Source organism: Tubulanus polymorphus, chromosome 1, assembly GCF_964204645.1.
Source record: "Tubulanus polymorphus chromosome 1, tnTubPoly1.2, whole genome shotgun sequence".
NCBI lineage: Eukaryota > Metazoa > Nemertea > Palaeonemertea > Tubulaniformes > Tubulanidae > Tubulanus > Tubulanus polymorphus.
The window spans coordinates 12,485,042-12,506,777 of record NC_134025.1 but is presented as its reverse complement, the minus strand read 5'-3'; the positions used below and the strand labels follow the sequence as shown (position 1 = coordinate 12,506,777).

Sequence of the window (21,736 nt, the reverse complement as noted above, 5' to 3'; positions counted from 1 at the left end):
TTAGAAAAAAAAGCAAATACTGTTACAAAAAGCTCCTAAAACCACGCTGTCTTCTACATGGCGTGTCAGGCCCCAAAGTGTTCTACCGCCATATGGCGTGAGAGTACGCGATCAGTTTTCTATGGAAGCAATTAATTGTCACTAATTATATCTTTAGTTTCAATTAGATTGTTCATAATCATAAAGTCTAAGAAAAAAAACAAATACTGCTAGAAAAATGGCGATTTGCCTTCTATATGGCGTGTCAGGCCCCAAACGGTCTACAGAATATAGCTTCAATTTACATGGCGTGAGAGGACCCGATCATTTTCCGTAGAAATAAATGAATAATTGTGACTGATTATCTTAAATTAGTACAATAATCATTAAGTCTTAGAAATAGGTTTATAAATCGTTGTTTCTATTTTGTTCCTATGTAAAAATATACAAAAATCGCTTATGTAAATGTAGCTGATGATCTCCTGATCGTCTCGCGCCATAACGGAAACCTGTGAAAAACATATTCGTAGAATTTTACATACAAATCTTTCGATATATATGCATCTGAATATAGTTATGAAGTAAAAACGGGATATAATTTTCTTTCAAAGTGGTTGCACTGAACGGAATACTTCAAAATAACGTATAAGTACATATATTTAGACAATATTTAGTAAGTATATATTTAGACAATAAGTTAAGAAAAAATAGAAATTTATTACACATTGATACCGGTACTTGAAATTATCTCATTCAGGTTTTACGCGTCGTATCGGACTTAAAAACGTGGTCCGTTCGACGCGAACATATATCTTCGTTCCGCGTGAATTATATATAGTCTGCATTTTACTCGGGGGCTTGTGACGCCATGTCAGATATGGCGTGACAAGCCCCGGGGCTTGTTCTGCTGATTCTTAAGATTGACTTCACTCCATTAGTAAGACATAGGCCTATAAAATGAAGTGAGTTTCAAATTTATTCAAGAATCTTAAAAAATGAAAGCAACATAATAGACTTGAACAGCTATAGCAAATTTTTAGAATTATAGGCCATCAAAAGGGTTTGTAGGCCAAGAGATACCGTAGGCCTACTAGAACTTGAACTTTAATTTTATTGCTCCATAAAATAATATACAAGTTACATTGGAAATGACATGCAATAAAATATTAACATCAAAACACAGCAAAAACAGTACAAAAGTGGACATACATTTATAATGGATAACATAGGAATAGGAAATATTTGCAAAAAAATAGAAAAAATAGATGGGAGGTCTGCGTCGAGGCCGATGCCTGGTCGGTGAGGATATGAGGCAATTGGAAAGGAAGGGATAACAATAAAACCAGGCCCATCATGGCAACCAAACAGTAACAAAAAATTTGATCCCAAAACCTTAAAACTTTAAGACGTCAAGGTTACTATTTATTTTCGAACTGGCTCCGGTTACATACAGGGATGCATATGGAGTTCCCATGTTCTCCGTAGTATGTTCCTCACACGACGCATGTTCCTCGCAGTAGCCTAGACTGCCAAAGCTGGCTTCGTGCATTGTGGACTGTGCCGCGGACCCAAAATTATAATCTGATGGACGGCGTTAGAATGATATTATGGCATACAAAACGAGAATTTAAAAAAGTTCAAAACAACGATTGGTCTCCTCTGTGGAACACACAACACTGTTAGTCTCTCTGGGGAACATACATCAATGATTGGTCTCTCTGGGGAACATACAACAATGATTGGTCTCCTCTGGGGAACATACAACACTGATTGGACTCTCTGGGGAACATACAACACTGTAAGTGTCTCTGGGGAACATACAACAATGTAAGTCTCTCTGGGGAACATACAACAATGTAAGTCTCTCTGGGGAACATACAACAATGATTGGTCTCTGGGGAACATACATCAATGATTGGTCTCTCTGGGGAACATACATCAATGATTGGTCTCTCTGGGGAACATACAACAATGTAAGTCTCTCTGGGGAACATACACCAATGTAAGTCTTGCTGGGGAACATACAACAATGTTAGTCTCTCTGGGGAACAAACAACAATGTAAGAGGTCTCTGGGGAACATACAACAATGATTGGTCTCTCTGGGGAACATACAACAATGTAAGTCTCTCTGGGGAACATACAACAATGATTGGTGTCTCTGGGGAACATACAACACTGATTGGTCTCTCTGGGGAACATACAACACTGTAAGTCTCTCTGGGGAACATACAACAAAGTAAGAGGTCTCTGGGAAACATACAACAATGTAAGTCTCTCTGGGGAACATACAACAATGATTGGTCTCTCTGGGGAACATACAACAATGTAAGTCTCTCTGGGGAACATACAACAATGTTAGTCTCTCTGGGGAACATACATCAATGATTGGTCTCTCTGGGGAACATACAACAATGATTGGTCTCCTCTGGGGAACATACAACACTGATTGGACTCTCTGGGGAACATACAACACTGTAAGTCTCTCTGGGGATCATACAACAATGTAAGAGGTCTCTGGGGAACATACAGGAGTCTGAACTAGCCTATATCTACGGTATACTCGCATGCAAAAGAATAGGGTTAGGGTACAATGACAAGCCTGTAATTGTGTTATGTGGCTCAGTGGGAAAGCGCTGGACTACTGGTGAGATATTTTTTGTTTGGTTTCGAATCCCAATATTGCCAATATAAGTCAGCATTTCATTTACGGACTCGCATAACTGTAGCTGCGGCCTTTTATTTCCTAGTAATATTATCTAAGCTGCGCAGGTAGGCCTACCTGTGCACATGTGCAAATGTGTTATTGTAATAAGATGGATACACTGCCCCGTTGGGTGGACGCAGTGTATGGTGGGTTGGGCTGGATTACCAGACACTGCAAAGCAGGGTTGATGCCATGAAAGCGTTTATAAAATGTTAAGTCATTCTGTGAAATGGGCCACATCAGCAAAAATATAGCCTATAGACCTACACTACATTTTCATTGATATTTCAGGCTAAACATTGATGGATTGCTTGTATATTTTCCATATGATTACATCTACCCGGAACAATATACCTATATGGTTGAACTAAAAAAAGCGATTGATGCCAAGGTAAGATATTTCATCGAGAACTTCGTAAAGTGTACATAATCAGACCCCTTTTTACATAGGTCTTAATGTACATATTTCACAAGCATTAGCGCGAGGAGTAAGATTCAGTATTTAGTTGTAAGAGTACTTAGTTGTAGATACAGCACCTAAATAGGCCAAGCTTGCTTATTAAACTTTATGCTATGACACCTTTTTCACTCACTAGGGGTGAGTTTCAGAGTGCTTAAGTGTCCATCAGGCCGTCATTCCATCTGTTGAAGTTATTTTAGGAAGTTTTCAACACGATTTGACAATTGTCTGGATATTTGATTTAGGCTATTGGCCCTACACCCCAAGTAGAAACCCATGCACCCGAAACACATCTATACTGCTTGGTTTTAGGATGCTTTCTTAAAGGAAAGGTCGATGTTATTGATTGTCTTGAAAACTAAACAATTTTCCTGTGCCTCGGAAGCCTATGAACTAGTGTTGCAATCTTAACCCCGAAGAAAAAGGCTTCCTAGGAAAAATAGATACAACAGCGAAAGATATATTCTGAATTTTTCAGGGTCACTGTGCTTTGGAGATGCCGTCCGGAACTGGGAAGACAATTTCCTTACTGTCTTTGATCGTTGCATATCATATAGTAAGACAATATTCATTTTAGTCAATGTTGTTATATGGATCACAGGATATATAGAGAATCCCACACTAATATAACGGAAGATGATGTCTGAAAATTTTCCTTTCGGCTATAAATTCATCCGACATTTCAATTATATCCTATAGGTTATCTTCTAGGATATAGTTGAAATGTCGGATGAATAAAATAAGGTAACTTTTTGGACTTAATCTTTCGTAACGTTAGTGTGAGATTCTCTATGTATCGTCACGACAGGGAATAGTGTTTCATCAATTGGTTACGACCAGAGAACTATATATCAATGCTTTATACTTAAGTTTTCAATTTAGACATTTGGCTTCCTGTCTTCCTGTTTTTGATAATTGTTAGAACTCAAATTCTCAGCAGAATATCCATATTCAAAAGTTCAAAATACACGATTATCATTACTGTACAATTTTTTTAGCCCACTTGGGACTTAAGTCTCAGCGGGTTATTGCGTTCATTTTTCGTCCGTGTCCGTCTGTCTGTCCGTGGACAGAATCCAGTTATTTTGGGAAGTTTTGAAGACGCTTCAAGGTAATGTTTTGATATTTGGTTTATACATGTATCTACCCTAGACCCATCTTCAGCTCAAAAACTGGCCCTGTCAGATTCAAGATGGCCAAATGGCAGCCATTGTTGTTTGCTGAAATCAACACTTAACACATTTTCTAAGTTTTCAAGGGAAAAGAAAAGACGCTTTTATTAATTACCTTGATTGTTCGTGTTTATTTGTATCCCCCAAGGGCCCTTCAGCATGAGAAAAATTGGGTCGATCAGACTCATGATGGCTGTCCTGTGACCTTTTTTGTGCCCAAAAATGTCAATTTTTGCCTGAATTCTGCGTCCTGTAGCTTGCTAATGGTTTGCCATTTTTCATTGCAATTTTTGATGGGTATTCTTTGGAAAGGGATCTCTTATACCCGAGACAGGTATATTTGATCAGGCAATTATGACACAGCCATCTTGGTGTCATCAGTACTCATTCGTTGGTGGAAAAAAGTTTTTCCACATTATATTGATACTTAAGCATATTTTGTTACCACAATCAATTGGAAAGTTGTAGCTCATAACATTTTTGGTTCGAAGAATGAGAACCTAAGCTATCGTCAAGTTGCAGCCATGAAGTCACGTGACAGGATCAGAAGATTTTTTTTTCAGATTGAGTGATACGCCTCAATCAAATAGGTCCACATACGTAATTCGCTTGTCTTAAGATTATTATAATTATCATGATAGATATATTCAAATACTCTGAATAATATCATTTTCTAAAATCATGCGTAATGAATGCCGATTTAGTGGTTGGTTAAAACAAATCATTACATCTACTAGCGCATAAATACACCATCAATGCTGAGCCTGTTAAAGCGCCAGTACCCGTACGTACAGCCATACACACGTTGATGCCGACACCGGCTTCCACTTCAAAAGTTAAGAACAAAATATTAGAAATATTTGTGATCCGATTTACATCAAATAAACCTTTAAAGTAAGGTATTTAGCATCAGATATTGTGCCGAAAATTCTAGATTGATACACTGCATACTTTTTCAAGTAAGCGCATTATAGTGTTAACCAATTATGTTGATTGACAAGCAGGCTCAGCTGCGCGCCTCATTTTATCGATGACGTCAGATGTAAACAATAACATTACCACGTGCGCAATGCAAACGGAAAACAAATTGAATCTTTTTAAACAAACTTCTCTAATGGAATATCAATTTCTTTTCATAATTTGCCTTTCTTTTATGTGATTTATAATTTGGAAATCAGACTTTGCTTCTTCGAACCCCAGGCCTTTGAAGTCCTCTTGTCTATGATTGTGGGTGAGTTTCAAGGTCATTGGTTTTTGTATATGGCCACCAGGGAGCACTGAATAATACAATAACTTAGTATTTCCTTATTATATTGGTACCTAGGCATATTCTGTTACCATGATCAATTGGAAAGTTGTAGCTCATAAAATGGTCTATGATCGTGGTGAGTTTCAAGGTCATTGGTTTTTGTATATGGCTAACAGGAGGCGTTGAACAATACAATAACTTAGTATTTTTATATTATATTCGTACCTATACATATTTTGATACCACAATCAATTGGAAAGTTGTAGCTCATGACATGGTCTATGAATGTGGTGAGTTTCAAGGTCATTGGATTTTGCATATGGCCACCAGGGACCATTGAACAATGCAATAACTTTGTATTTCTATATTATATTCGTACCCATGCATATTTTGTTACCATGATCAATTGCAAGTTGTAGCCCATGACATGTTCTATGATTATGGTGCGTTTCAAGGTCATTGAGCTTTGCGTATGGTCACCAGGGGGTGTTGAATAGTAGAATAACTCAGTATTTCCATATCATATAGGTAACTAGGCATTATATTGATACTTATGCATATTTTGTTACCACAATCAATTGGAAAGTTGTAGCTCATAACATTTTCTATGATTGTGGTGAGTTTCAAGGTCATTGGCTTTTGTATATGGCCATCAGGGAGCGCCGAATAATACTATAACTTAGTATTTCCTTATTATATTGGTACCTAGGCATATTTTGTTACCATGATCAATTGGAAAGTTGTAGCTCAACATGGTCTATGATCGTGGTGAGTTTCAAAGTCATTGGTTTTGTATATGGCCACCAGGAGGTGTTGAACAATGCAATAACTTAGTATTTTTATATTATATTCGTACCTATGCATATTTTGATACCATAATCAATTGGAAAGTTGTAGCTCATGACATGGTCTATGAACGTGGTGAGTTTTAAGGTCATTGGTTTTTGCATATGGCCACCAGGGGCATTGAACAATGCAATGACTTCGTATTTTTATATTATATTTGTACCTAGGTATACATATTTTGTTACCAGGATTTATTGCAAAGTTGTAGCTCATGACATGTTCTATGATTATGGTGAGTTTCAAGGTCATTGGGCTTTGCGCATGGTCACCAGGGGGCGTTGAATAGTAGAATAACTTAGTATTTCCATATCATATAGGTAACTAGGCATATTTTGTAATCACAATCCTATAGCAAAGTTGTAGCTCATGACATGCTTCATGATTTGGCGAGTTTCAAGATCATTGGTTTCTGCATACATTCACCAGGGGTGTTGGGGCATTCACCATTGGGATCTGCATATTTGTTTGCCATATGTGACCGCACGGATTCTCTGGTTGTAAATGAGGGGTCCTCAAATCACTTAGTTGTTGGGGTCCTGAAGAATTTTTCCTCGGTACACATCGCAGCTGGAGATGGAACAAGACACAATCAAACTGGAGAAACAGAATAACCTATAAATATCTTTATTTGGACTACATGGGAGTCGCCTGTCGAGCAACCACCTACGAAAGACCATATCACATTATAACACAGTTATTTTAGACCTACTGTGACCAATATGACTTACTTCAAACATTTCATTAAAAACACCTTAGTTTCACCCTAGAGTTTCATAACTTTACACATATCGTTCCCTCACTAAAATCAGTTCTTTACGTACCTGGAGAAACAGGATAAACTATAAATATCTTTATTCAGACTACACGGGAGTCGCCTGACGAGCAACTACCAACCAAAGACCAGGTTGCTGGGCGAAACGTACTGCCTTTTATTCCTCCTAAGAAACGTGGGAAGGAGGCAGCACCGTACGATAAACAACCGGAGCAAACCAGCCCGGTTACACATATTCGCAAAGTTTTAGCTTATGACGTGTTCCATGATTGTGACAAATTTCTAGGTCATTGGTTTCAGACCGCTTTTCCAAGAGGGCATGGTGCCCCTAGACCCCTAGTTTATTATTATATCATTAATAAAAAATGAAAATCCCTATGATTAGACCAGGCTGATGAATTAGAATTTGTTTCTAGTTCCATAATATGTCTTCTCTAATGATTCTCAAATTTTGTACCATCAAAACACTCGAAAATCCATTTTAAGAATTTTTTGCTTGTTTTAGAATTACCCTCTGGAAGTTTGTAAGCTGATATATTGTTCAAGAACTGTTCCAGAAATTGAAAAAGTTGTTGAAGAATTGAAAAATCTGATGCTTTATTACAAAAAAGAAACCGGCCACGAACCAAATATCACTGGCTTGGCTCTGAGCTCAAGGAAAAATTTGTGTATACATCCGCAGGTAATCATTGACTTTTCTACTCTGAGAAAGACATCCTGGTTTTGTTTTTTCATTGCATTCGTATGTTCTGCCATTTTGATATCAGGTTAGCAACCCACTGGATGGAAAAACAGTCGATGGTCTTTGTCAGTCCCGAACGACTTCGTACATTCGTGAGAAGAGTAAGCACGATCCGACGGTAGAAACTTGTAGTTTTTATGAGGTATGTTCATTAAATCATTAACACTTTCTCCCATCATAGGCATGTTTTATACAGTTGACTCCATTTAGAGCCGATTTACACAATTTTTTATATGTATATTTGTAGACATTGGCAAGTCCAGATTTTTCCAGTTCAAACCTTTTATAAATGTTTCATTTTACTTGTAGAAATATTTTGTACTAAATTTTCTGTCCATTTTTATAGTAATCAAGCTGGTTAATTAATCTGTACAAGGTGTCAATTTTTACTGAGTGGGAGTAATCTGAGCCACTTATAGAGAAAGAGAGGCATTCTCTTTGCTTCATTGTTTTGGGTTTATTTCTTCAGTATTCAATAAACATGATTTATTTTCAACAACATAGAATTTTTCCTGGTACATGTACAACAATTCAGTTTTGTACAAACTCTCGGTACAATGATATCATTTCTTAGGTCCCAGCTAGTAAAATCTATTTCGGTTGTAACCCGGATACATTGAAACCTGTTAGAAACAATGAGAAACATTAGACCCAGTGTTCTCCATAAAAGCAGTGACATAGAGAACATTACCATCAATCAGAAAGATGGCAGATTTTCAAAAAGGGGTAAAAATGCATCATAAGTGACAGGTTTGGTTGCCCCTCGTAGACCTCTTATAGAATATGCTGGTCCCAAGAGAATCAGTGTACTGGTGTTCTATTTTATATTAGACGTACCGGTACTCACAATATACCTATTGATTTGTATTTCAGTCATATACAGAACATGGAAGAGAAGTTCCGTTGCCTATCGGCATCTATAATCTGGTAAATAAATGAACGTAGTTACACCAACATTAATGCCTTATTAAATAATGTACCGATGTCTGGCTAATTATGAATTTTCAGGATGATCTGAGGGAATTTGGAAAGAAAAAAGGCTGGTGTCCATATTTCTTAGCTCGATATACTGTAGGTGTTTGAACGTGCGTAATATATTAATGGAGCAGCGGAATTCTTGTGCTGTTTTGTATGTATACATATTTCGTTAATTATTTCTATTCAGATTACTCACGCAAATATAGTTATATACAGTTATTACTATTTGTTGGATCCGAAGATCGCTGATTTAGTGTCTAAAGAACTCTCAAAGAATGCAGTTGTAGTATTTGATGAAGCTCACAATATAGGTAAGATGGCAAATCATCACTTATATGATATACGGTCAGTATAGATTAAGTGATGTATTGATGCCAAATAAACTGTAATTCAAATTAATGATGAAATCTGTAGCTACAATGATTTAAACGCACAACCAGTAAAAAAAGCACATTAATAGCTATTTGTAGTGCCTCTTGTGGCTACAACTAAGGACACTCCTTGAAAGCAAACTGAAACAGCGCACCATCGTTAGGCCTAAGCAGAGGTGGGCGGGGGAGGTCAAAAAAAGTTGACACGCGTTAATCAGGGTGGCCACTTAACAGGAAATCAGGGAAAAGTCAGGGAAATTTCTTTTCATTAAAAAAGTCAGAGAATTGTCAGGGAATTTTGTAAAGAAGCTAAAAATCAGGGAAATTTGTTGAAATTGCTAGATCATGGGTAAACTCAAACAGTTTCCTCCATCTATGTGTTAATTGATTGGATTCTTAGCAAGTTAAGTTGGGGGAAAATAAGTGCATATTTTTCCACAGAATAAGACTGTGAAATACAGATTGTTTTCGAATTAGACACAGAAATTTAAGGGAATAATGTTTGAGGACCAATTTATTTAAATGGAATAAGCACTCACCGGTATGTGGTTTCCCCGGGGACAGATTAACTGAGATAGACTTGTGCAATATGTATAAACATGAAGATACTTACATTTATGTAGATTGCAAATTTGCTGATTTATCAGAAGCATTCTAAGGAGTTGGCTACATAGTTAAGTAAAGCTATGAATCTTTGAAAGTCCCAATTCAAATATGTGTATAATGTTCTTCTTCATAGAGATGGCATATTATAGGGTGGCTCCAGGTGCACTTTGACGTGTATCTCATCTCTTTAATGTAAGAATCAGTGGTGGATCCAGCCTACCGCAAGTACCGTTTGAGTGGTACTTAAGATTTCCCCCACAACATTTTCCATATAGACAATATTTGCCTGCATGCGACTTTACACACTTGTCGCAAATATGGTACCTAACTGATACTGAATGGACCATAGGCACTCAAGGCTTACGGTTTGCCGATTTTTTAAAAATAGTAATTCCTCTATGAAATTGCTGACATAGCATCTGAGAGCTCTCAAAAACTTTCAAATTTCTTCGGTCAGCTTTTCGGGAGACACAATATTACTTTTTGATCCGCCACTGAGAATATGTATCATTGAAACTTGTTTTCCTGGTTTCAAATTGAAATTATAGTAACTTTATAATAATTTAGCATGATCGATGATTGCTTCATTGATTCTAGTATATAGTATCGATTTTATTGTGGTATTTGTTTCAGATAACGTTTGCATTGAATCAATGAGTGTTACTATTAGCAGACGTACTCTCGATAAATGTCAACAGAATGTTGAAACTTTGACAAATACTATAAAAAAGTAAGTTTAGACTGAGAGTGGTAACAATGAAGATTTAATCGTGTCAGCTATCCACCGTGTCAGCTATCAACTGGTTAACTCTAACCAACCTTTGAGTGATAGAACCCATCCTGGATTGAGTTCCATTAGTCATGAGTTAGAGTTAACAATGAGTTAAGATTATTGAATGAGTTAACTCCAAGTCAAATATTAACCCAAGACTGCAGAGATTTGATAATGCCTGATTAGTCCAATGTTGATTACAGAATTAAGGATACTGATAAAAAGCGACTTCAACAAGAATACTCACGTCTAGTGGAAGGTCTCCGAGAAGCTAATGTGGCCAGAGAAACAGACATTGTCATGGCTAATCCAGTGCTTCCCGATGAGGTTCTACAAGGTGTGTATAGCTTACCATAGTTTGATTCCTGAACAATTTTCTAGGGTTGCTATGTGGTAGCATATGGTTTTATATACCGGAAGATGTGACCCAAGACAGGAAAGTGACATCTGAGCAGCTAACAAGCTCATCTGTCGGGCCAGGTACCCATTTACTACCGTAAATGGCACGTAAAGAGTTAACACAATAGTCATTGATGGTATCATATCTCATGTAACTTTCAGAGGCTGTTCCCGGTAATATAAGGAATGCTGAACACTTCTGCGTTTTCCTCAAGAGATTCGTAGAATATTTGAAAACCCGATTACGAGTACAGCATGTTGTTTCGGAGAGTCCGCCATCATTTCTTAGACACATTTCGCAATCTGTCTGCATTGAACGGAAACCATTACGGTCAGTTCTTCTTGCCTCATAAAGCTCATAATTTCTTAGTGATTTAGTAACCTTCATCAATTCAGATATTCGTTCTATAAGCTAAAATCTGATATTTCATCTAAGTTACTAAAAATGTCTAACTTGGATTTTTCAATATGATATGATTATGGAATATATATAAATATATCTTTATCTTTCATGAATTCTGATTAATGGTAATTCTGATAATTTTTGAATTATTTAAACTGAACTCACAAGAGTTTATCGAAACAATTCCGTGAGCCTGGTTCTATTATTGCTTATTTTTGTTATCTGCAGCTGGTTTAATTTTCACCCCCTTTTATCACTAATAGGTTTTGTTCTGAACGATTATCATCATTGCTGCGAACTTTAGAACTTGCAGATCTGACCGATTTCTCTTCGTTGAATCTCATCGCTAACTTTGCAACTCTAGTCAGTACTTATGCTCAAGGTTTGTAAATTTCCTGGTTTGTTTGAGAAGTCGCTCTTCAGCTCTTCCGTTTGGTAGATTCTATTATCATGAATACATGTATGTGGCATTTTATCTAAGAAACTGTTTAATCAAGTGGCGTGTGGTTGTGTGAAAAACTGAATCATTTAGAATTAAAACTACTGGGTATGCCTATACGATTTCAATATCCCTGACTCAGAAGTAAATGAACATCTTGCATCTTGCACTGGAGCTATTACATTGTCAGCCTTTGCCCTTAATTGACCACTGAGCATTGAGAATGAAGCATAGTTTGTTCACATTGCCAGCCAGTCAGAAACTGTGTTATTCCCATGTGCCATAGTGCAAGTACGTATCTAATAGTGAGTAGGAAGAACGTCAAAGTGGCATTGGTGACAGAACCGGAAGTAATACAGTTATATAACAAGACTATCAGGAGGGGTATAACAGGGACCAGTTCGTCCCTACATGTACTTCCATAATGCTTGGTGGAGGTTAGAAAATTGGCATTTTGAGCGTGCGTACTTGATAGATAGCCATGCTCATGTATCGTGTGACTTAGATAGAAATGCCTGCCTATATTATGGTTAATCAAAGTGGTAATCGAGCTGTAATTGTCATGATATCTGATGTAAATTTCACTCTGTTTTCTAGGTTTTGTACTAATCATCGAACCATTCGACGACCGAACGCCAACGATTTCAAACCCTATCATGCATTTCAGTTGCATGGATGCATCGATCGCCATAAAACCAGTGTTTGACCGATTTCAAACTGTGATAATTACTTCTGGGGTTAGTGAAACCTGTAGAAGATACACTACTTAACGTAGAATTTCCATTCTGATAAAATGCTCAACACATAAAAATCATTTATTATTTTAAGCCATTCAACAAATTAATCTTAGCTACAGAGTCCAGTTCTACAAAACTAAGCGTGATTATTTAAAACTGTTGAAGTCATTGAAATTGAGAAGGTTTTGTGACTGATCACGATTTTTTGTGAAATAAGTTTACAGTTGTTGTGCCGACGTGTGTGTCTAATCTAATGTAATTTGCATTCTTTTTGTAGACTTTATCTCCACTAGATATTTATCCCAAAATTTTAGACTTTCGGCCTGTGAATACAGCAACATTTACTATGACTTTGGCGAGGAATAACATCTGTCCTATGGTAAGTGATAAAGGGAGACATTAGGCCACGCAAAAATGATACAGTCGACCTCGCTTAATTCGTCGTCGGTTAATTCGTATAACTACCTAATTCGTATAAAAATGTGCGGTCCTGATTATTTCCTTCGTTATTCCCTTTAAACTTCATCGGATAATTCATACTTTGTAATTCGTAAATCGAAGCCATATCCACGGCCACGCGACGTATTTTCCCGGTTTTTATTCGTAGTTTACACGAATTAATAGATAAATCGTAAATAATTGAAAATCACTGAAAATACAAATTACATGTAATCCGTATAATGTCTAATTTGTAGAAAAAACCATGGTCCCAAGAGTGATGAACGAGAGCGAGGTTGACTGTAGCTTGTTTCTCATCAGGTTCATTTTCCACATGTCAGAAAATGTTCTTCAGTAAAAAAATGAAAATGCGCATGCCGCATGCAGAAATCTGTTTCGTTTCTTTTTTTCTTTCTCTTAAGTAAAACACTCCCACACACATCGCGAAAAAAAACCCGATCGCACAATTTTGTGTTTTTGACACACAGTCGCTTTTAAATTGTTATTGTGCAGGTGAGTATTTTGATTACGAAGTCCCTCGTCACTTTTCCAAAAGAAGGGCTGATGAGAAACAAGGGTATTTTTTGCCTGGCCTTAATTGATTCTGTATGCGTTATTGTACAGTAAAACAATAATTCATTACTTGAAAGCACTTAACATCATAAAAAACTTAAAGTTCTTTATGAAGTGTGTGTGTGTGTGTGTGCGTGTGCGTGCGCGTGTGTGTATCTTGATTTACGTGTCATCTCGGTAAACAAGCCAAGCCAGCCTATATATGATAAGGCTTACATTTACGAGTACTACAAACATGTGACAAACCGGTACAGGTACAACTAATTCCGATTGGATTAAATTGAATTAAGATGAATTATGAATTGCGAAGTTTCAATGCCGCTGATATGAATCCGCAAACTCTAGTTACGATCCGACTATTACTTAATAGAATTACTTAATAGAAATACCGCTGCCATAAAACTGGTATTCGTGTGTGAATTTATTAAAGTGACAAGAAATGAATCATGGAAACTTTTTACTTTCAGATTGTTGCCAAAGGTAATGATCAAGTCGCAATGACATCTAGATTTGAAAGTAGAGAGGATGTGGGTAAGTTTGATTTCTTGGGCATTTGTGTGCAAGAGACCTTTCAGGGACCTTCCCATTGTATTTTGTAATTTGTATTAGTATATTATTTGGAATATAGAGATCTGTAAACATGCAAATTTTACCTTAAAGGTATGTGTATTTTTGTTTTCTAGCTGTTATGCGAAATTATGGAAACTTGATGGTTGAGTTAAGCGCTATAGTTCCTGATGGCTTGGTCTGTTTCTTCACAAGTTATACTTATATGGTATATATATTTGTTTATCGATAAACGCTGTTTCCTATCTTTAAGAGAAGATCTACTGGTACACCTTTGAAATGTAACAATCAATGCTGATTTTCTTCACACAGAAAGTTTTCACTTTTGCTCTCAGAAACAAAATTTGAAATTTATTTTCATTCTGTACTTCAGATTGTTATAAGGCTAAATGTTCCTTGTTTAAACACTGCACCTCATAGTCCTTGGCAGTTAGTTACTTTAGGAGACAAGATGCTGGCACATTGACATCCTCCCTCTGCAGGGACTCGAACCTGATGGCATCGCTACACTCAGCCACGGCACGAACCCCTGCATCAGTAGACCGGGTGCGCAGGTACATGCGCAGCTTTCCGAACGAAAACTGGCGGCACCAATCAGATTGCTCGTTGTATAATCGTTGAGGCAAATTTCAAGGAAGAACTATAAATGGGAAAACCCGGGCTAAAATAAAACGGGATTTCTGATTGGCTAAAAATCACATCATCTGAACTGCGCATGTATCTGCGCACACGGTCGATTATGGCAGGGTTTCGTGCCGTGGCAATCTCAATGCCATCAGGTTCGAATCCCTACCGGGGGAGGATGGCACATTGAATACTGTTAAATGACTACTACTACTTGATTTTTGTAATGGTTACTCTTAAAAGGCCTTTTTGATTTGAAAATGAAAATTCAACAACTGGATTTATTTTCATACATTTGTTAATTGAAAGTAATGCTACACGTCAAATTCAAATGCTACAGTTGTGGTTCAGTATTTTATCCCGGCTGTCCAGTGTTTCATAATGGAAAATATAAAACTTAAATCTTGACAGCCTTCCTGTTTGATATGCAAAATGCATTATTTCTTACAGGAAACGATTGTTTCTTCGTGGTATGAACAGGGAATCATCGATAAAATTCAGAATAACAAATTGCTGTTTATCGAGACTCAAAACGCTGCTGAAACTAGTCTAGCATTACTCAACTATCAAAAAGCCTGTGAAAACGGCAGAGGAGCTGTTCTTTTGTCAGTAGCACGTGGAAAAGTATCAGAGGGAATTGATTTCGGTACGTTCAACTGGCATTAAAAGTAGGATTTTACTGATTAGGGATTTAACCGACGGTTAAGAGTTTAACCGATCTTTGACCAACTGGCCCCTTACATACAGGGAAATGTCTGCGACTAATTTTTTCTGGATTTATCTGGCCTTTATTTTTTTAGCCCACTTAGCCCTAGCGTTCGTCCATCCATAGATGGAATCCAGTTATTTAGGGAAGTTTTAAAGACGCTTCAATGTAATGTCTTGATATTTGGGTTACACATGTATCTACCCTAGACACATCTTCAGCCCAAAAACTGGCCCTGTCAAAATCAAGATGGCCGACTGGCTGCCATTGTTGTTCGCCAAAATCGGCACTTTTTACACATTTATATTTTTAGGGAAACTTTGAAGACGCTTTGATCAATTACCTTGATCTTTCTTATATAATTGTTTCCTCCAAGGGCCCATCAGCATAACAAAAATTGGGTCGATCGGACTCAAGATGGCCGTCCTAGGGCCTTTTTGTACCAAGAAATGTCAATTTTGGCCCGAATTCCGAGTCCTGCAGCTTCCTACTAGTTTGCCATTTTTCATTGCAATTTGTGATGGGTATTCTATGGAAATGGATCTTAAATACCTGAGACAGGTTTTTTTGGTCAGCCAATTATCACGTGATTGGTAGCCATCTTGGTGTCATCAGTACTCATTCGAAGGTGGAAAAAAGTTTTTCAACATCATATTGATACCTAAGCATATTTTGTTACCACAGTTGGAAAGTTGTAGCTCATACAATGTTCTATGGTTGTGGTGAGTTTTAAGGTCATTGGTTTTTGTATATTGCCACCAGGGAGCATTGAATGATACAATAACTTAGTATTTCTATATTATATTCGTACCTATGCATATTTTGTTACCACAATTAATTGCAAAGTTGTAGCTCATGACATGGTCTTTGATTGCGGTGAGTTCCAAGGTCGTTACTTATTCTATATTGTCACCAGGGGGCGTTGAATAGTAGAATAGCTTAGTATTTCCATATTATATTGGTACCTAGGCGTAATTTGTTATCACAATTAATTACAAAATTGTAGCTGCTGACATGTTCTATGATTGTGGTGAGTTTCAAGGTCATTTGTTGTTGTATATGGTCACCAGGGGGTGTTGAATATTGAAATTGTTAGATTGTTGAGCATTTGAAACCACTTCCCAAGTGGGCATGGTGACCCTGGAACCCTAGTTTTTATTTAATATCAATAATTTTTCTGTGGCTTTATTATTTCCAAAACGATTTTCTGCAACTTTATAAATCCCAAAAAACAAGGTCACAGATACATGAGGAGAGAATCCCACAATGATAATAAAGAGTCCGAAAATGAAACTTCGAGATAGTAGTTTATTTCAACGTTTCGACTATATCCTAATAGTCATCTTCAGGAATAATGAGATACTACAGAGATTATGAGATATATATACAATCCAGAGACAAAGAGACTAATTCTATTGTATATATATCTCATAATCTCTGTAGTATCTCATTATTCCTGAAGATGACTATTAGGATATAGTCGAAACGTTGAAATAAACGACTATCTCGAAGTTTCATTTTCGGACTCTTTATTATCATTGTGGGATTCTCTCCTCATCGCGTCAACACGGATATAGTGTTCTACCAATCGTGATCACAGATACATCATTTTGAAAAAAATTGTCACAGAAAAATGGTTTAAAACCTTTTTTTCATGTCCCTATGACCCTCTGTAGACATAGACAACAAATTACGAAAAGCATCGTAATATATAGCATCACTTATGTAATCATGCAAGTTGTTTATCCAAAAGTATCAGTATTTGGATTCCTTATTTCAGACCATCATTTAGGAAGATGTGTTGTGATGTTTGGCGTTCCCTATGTCTACACTCAAAGTCGTATATTGAGGGTAAGATCAACTGCATAGAATTTTCATATTTTTATAGGATTTTTAAATATTTCTCACACGTCATCATATTCTAGGCACGTTTGGAATATTTACGCGATCAATTTCAAATCAAAGAAAATGATTTCTTAACTTTCGATGCAATGAGGCATGCAGCACAGTGCGTAGGGCGAGCAATGAGAGGAAAGACTGATTATGGAATAATGATTTTTGCTGATAAGGTACAACGCCAACAAACTAGATTGTGAACTAGAAAAATTGAATTGAAATTATTGATCAGACACAATGTGGTGCCAATGATGGCATCTTTAGTACAAAGTGATCATACACTCAGTTTGTGTTGAACTTATCAACTCAAAAAATTTTCCAGAGATTTGCTCGTAATGACAAGAGAGGAAAACTCCCGAAATGGATTCAAGAGTATCTTTCTGATAGCAAGTGCAATCTTTCAACTGACGAAGCAGTAAATTTGGCTAAACGTTTCCTCAGAGAAATGGCTCAGCCTTTTAAACGAGTAAGCTCTCAAATTTGATATTACGATAATATAATACCCAGTACTTAAAATTCAAACTTGCAACTCATAAGCTCAAAACTGCTCTTATTTTATACAGGAAGATCAATTGGGTCTGTCTCTTCTTACTTTGGAACAACTAGAATCACCAGAAATGCAGAAAAAAATTGAAGCCCGTGCTCATCAAGCTTGATAAACCATATCCTCATCAGAATCAATGTGCATTTTAATAACATGTATGAAATTTTTCCGAGAAATGATTAAAAGACATTTAAAATGAAAATATCGGGTTTATTTTTTTGATGATGTACCATCTACATGTATACAGACTGATATATTTTAGTCCATATTCTATTGGTATTATCTCTAATGAAATTTTCATGAAATGGAAGTCGTTTGTGAAATGGATCCTGGGGCCGAGTGTATTCTGGCTGAAACCCACCAGCAGAGAAATCCTGAATCGGTAGCCTTCTTGACCTAGTTATATAGATCTTAATTAGTATAAGTTTGATTCTACGTAAAACCAGTTGATTATGCCACCAATGGAGTAGAGTCCGACCAGGCATCCTTCCATGTAGTAAATCTTGTGCACGTAACTCCCTGGGAATAAGGTTGTATTATAATGTGTTCTGGTACAATTGTTTGGTATGGTATTTAATTATGGCCTGTGATTTATTATTTGGAAAAAAACTGGTCAACTGGCGGGCATCTATGGGGCCGTGCATACAGTATGTACGCTTGACTTCTGAGTATTTTTATGTACACTCTGTACGTTTTCTATTACCCTCCCTTGCGTACACACTTCTACGAATGACCTTATAAAACTGAATTTTCCAGGATCCATAATACAAGTTTGAATCCGTAAACCTCTCCCAAAGTTAAATGAAAACATTAGTCAAACTTCAAAGATACAAGCATTTTATTTATTTACAATGTACACAGGATCTATGGCAGACGGGGATATTTTTAATAATCAAATATTTTGTGTTTCGTGCACAAAGTGGGTACAATAATCAATAACCCCCGAGAAAAGTATGTACACTTTGAGCTCGCCCCTCCCCGTGTACATCTTTGGACATATTTATGCACGGCCCCTATCTATGGCCCCATCTCCCTCTTTGGTTGGATTTTGATGATACCTGACAATTTGGTAATCTAAGGTTTGACCAGTGTTCTTGTAAAACTCATTGCATTTTCTCTAGTGTAGACAGAAACCCTGTGTTCATTGCAGCAGTCGGATGCCACGATTGACCTTGAACTACAGATGTGGATTCATTGTACCGAAACTGGGTAGAAGTGAAGTGTAGACGCTACTTGCTCGTCTTCACCCGTCAAGGGATTCAAACCCACTACGCTAAAGCTGTTCCCCGAACCCCTTGACCTCACAAGTCGTTGGAGTCGTTCCTAGCCGACCAGAATCCAGTCGTACCAATCACAGCGCTTGTAACAAACGACATTGGGCTTTTGTTGGTTTTCCCGTTAAATGGACCAATCAGCGAACGTTTTACCAAACAAGGAAGTATTTCACAAATCGATGTATGACATCAAGCGCAATAGCCAGGGGGCTGGTGGAAGCGAGGATGCTACTTGCTGCGAATGCAGATTTTCATTGAACAAGTGTAGACGTGGTTATAGAAACAACTCTGATCAGCACCATATTACCATAGTAGCAGTGAACATGTTGATGCAAACCGATGAATGGATACTGAAAATCTTAACGGTGAAATGAATGAGCAAAAACTTACATGTAAACCATTCATAGGCTTTATTGAATTAAATATCAGGTTACTGAATTGCCTCAATCAAGTGGCTTGACTATTTACAAAAGGGGAAAATACATTCTTGTCTTTATAACAAAAACAGACAGAAAATCGTTTGTTATCAGATGCATGTCAAGAACATCAGGAAGTTTAACCCATACAGCGAAATACAAATAACATGACTTACTTGCACAGAAATGTTAGTGATGTATTATTATACAGTGAAACCTGATTATTTGCTAGTCACTGATCCAGATTTTTTTAACAGAAAATACATTGAATAAAAGAAAACAAAGATACAACATTGATATTCAATACAAATAAATAGCTCCAACATCAGTCCAAGATACAGTTGTTTTGTAGGAGTGCCACTGAGTATGGGCGGCCATTACCGGCAAAAATATTGTTTCATCTGTTTGTTTGTACTTTGATAAAATGTCAGTCTAAAAAGTGCCTTGAATTAAGTAAGATTAACTCAACTCATTGCAAAACTTTTCCTAGCAGAGAATTTTTTCTAACCATTTAAAATTTGATTTTGACAAATGTTTAATGCCTCTGGTGGACGAATTACGAAGAGGTTGACAAAAATTATATAAATTGAGTATATTACAAGTAGATTTTTAACCCTTTCAGTGCTGACTAATTTAAACCCGAAAGTGCTGGCGATTATTTGAATAACAGGCATACTGCTATCGTGCATCTACAATGCAGCCTTGTGTATCGTTAGTTACTAATATTTCATTATGTTTGACAGGTGCTGCCATCTTTCAATAGAGATAGAAACTAATTACTAATAATACACTGCAATGCGGTGTACTAGCCATGTCCATCACCGATTAATACACTGCACTGCAGTGTAGATGCACTGAAAGGCTTGCAGTAAATAGCGTGAACAAGAGAAAAATAATATCAATCAAGGAAATAACAATAGGTTTTTCCACCATATGGTCAGAAATCAAATGCAATCTTTTAATCCTTAAGTTGAAGAAATCCACCACAAAATAATGGTAGCATTCTCATGCTAAAATAGAATAAGTATAGACAGTTTGAGCATCGATTACATCATTCATGCAAACAATTAATAATCGCCTTATTTCTTCAAATAAGCATACAGCAATGCTTCCACTTTAGTCAAGTCTGGGAATGATTCGAGTTGAAAACTTTCCAATGATGATCTAAGTTTCGCCAGATTGGGTAACTGGTCACAGCTCGGAATGTTCAACAAAACATCGAAGAGGTTATTCCACATTTTTGCGTTCATCCACCTGCAAGATCAAGATCAAAAATGTATTCAAATAAAACTATTGATCAAACTAAATAATTGACTCTTCCTCAGTGCCAACTAGGTTTTGTACAACTAACAAGTTATAGTAAGTTGAATTTTCACTATTTCCGGCAAAAATAGAAAAAAAAACCGTAAATCACAATTCTATCCGACTTATGCATGGTCTACTGTATAATTAAAATTAAAACCTACTGATCAATAAGAGTACAATGTATTTGGTATCCCTATATATCCTATAATTGATACTAGGAGAGTACATTGTTCATCCCCCATTGACATCCCCATCTAGTACAACGAGTGTCCATCAGTGCAATGTTTTAAGGAGAACTTGAAAACTTACTTTTTTAGAAAAGTTTATGACTGCAATTAATCTTAGTCACCTGTAAATTTTAACTTAATATTTATTCTCCAAGCATTTTGAATTACAATTTATGAGCCCATATTTATTTCATACTGATGTCGAGCGCACTGATTACACTTTGTAGGAGTGCGCTATATAAGAAAATAAATTGCTATTATTATAAACTAAGTTATTGAATCCCAAAATATTCAGTTGGAGAAGAATAATTAGACCCCAAAATCAACATCTACCCAAAATAACCATTTCCTTACACATGTATTCACATTCATTAAACCAAGGAAAACCACCCACTAGAATGTCATGCCGAAAGCGGATACAAAGACATCATTAACAAAACCAAACAACTCTGAAGGTGTTTGATGAGTGTGCCATTAGTTCAACGAGTAAAATAGAAGAGTATCGGTAATTACAGGAGACAAACTCCATGAGTAA

The 21,736-nt window shown here is 36.7% G+C and overlaps 2 protein-coding genes across 3 annotated transcripts in view; one reads left to right on the top strand and one right to left on the bottom strand.

The window, feature by feature from the left end:
• The first annotated feature begins 883 nt into the window (after positions 1-883).
• On the top strand, positions 884-18,161 carry LOC141909387 (general transcription and DNA repair factor IIH helicase subunit XPD-like). 2 transcript variants are annotated; one of them, XM_074799845.1, is made up of 21 exons: positions 884-941; positions 2,977-3,076; positions 3,624-3,701; positions 7,690-7,866; positions 7,952-8,068; positions 8,800-8,853; positions 8,935-8,997; positions 9,092-9,215; positions 10,515-10,611; positions 10,857-10,990; positions 11,215-11,383; positions 11,719-11,837; positions 12,492-12,631; positions 12,909-13,010; positions 14,110-14,173; positions 14,326-14,417; positions 15,284-15,479; positions 17,320-17,390; positions 17,465-17,608; positions 17,758-17,901; positions 17,999-18,161. In XM_074799845.1, exons 1-21 carry the CDS (start codon positions 937-939, stop codon positions 18,089-18,091), a joined length of 2,283 nt encoding a protein of 760 aa, XP_074655946.1. In that variant the 5' UTR covers positions 884-936; the 3' UTR covers positions 18,092-18,161. The 2 variants fall into 2 exon arrangements, with proteins under 2 accessions (XP_074655946.1, XP_074655950.1); XM_074799849.1 differs by lacking the exon at positions 17,465-17,608.
• A 1,512-nt stretch (positions 18,162-19,673) lies between these two features.
• LOC141899120 (mitotic checkpoint serine/threonine-protein kinase BUB1-like) overlaps positions 19,674-21,736 on the bottom strand; it is a 35,263-nt gene continuing 33,200 nt past the window's right edge. The window contains exons 20-21 of the mRNA XM_074785276.1: positions 20,771-20,923; positions 19,674-20,679 (exon numbers count right to left, since the gene is read on the bottom strand). Of these exons, the coding sequence (XP_074641377.1) occupies positions 20,628-20,679; positions 20,771-20,923 (205 nt within the window). The 3' untranslated portion in view covers positions 19,674-20,627. The remainder of the gene's footprint in view (positions 20,680-20,770; positions 20,924-21,736) is intronic.

Coding starts and splice junctions, on each gene's coding strand:
- LOC141909387 (XM_074799845.1), top strand. Junction 11,838..12,491: donor AGTCAGTACTTATGCTCAAG/GTTTGTAAATTT, acceptor TCTGTTTTCTAG/GTTTTGTACTAATCATCGAA. Junction 17,391..17,464: donor CTCAAAGTCGTATATTGAGG/GTAAGATCAACT, acceptor ATCATATTCTAG/GCACGTTTGGAATATTTACG.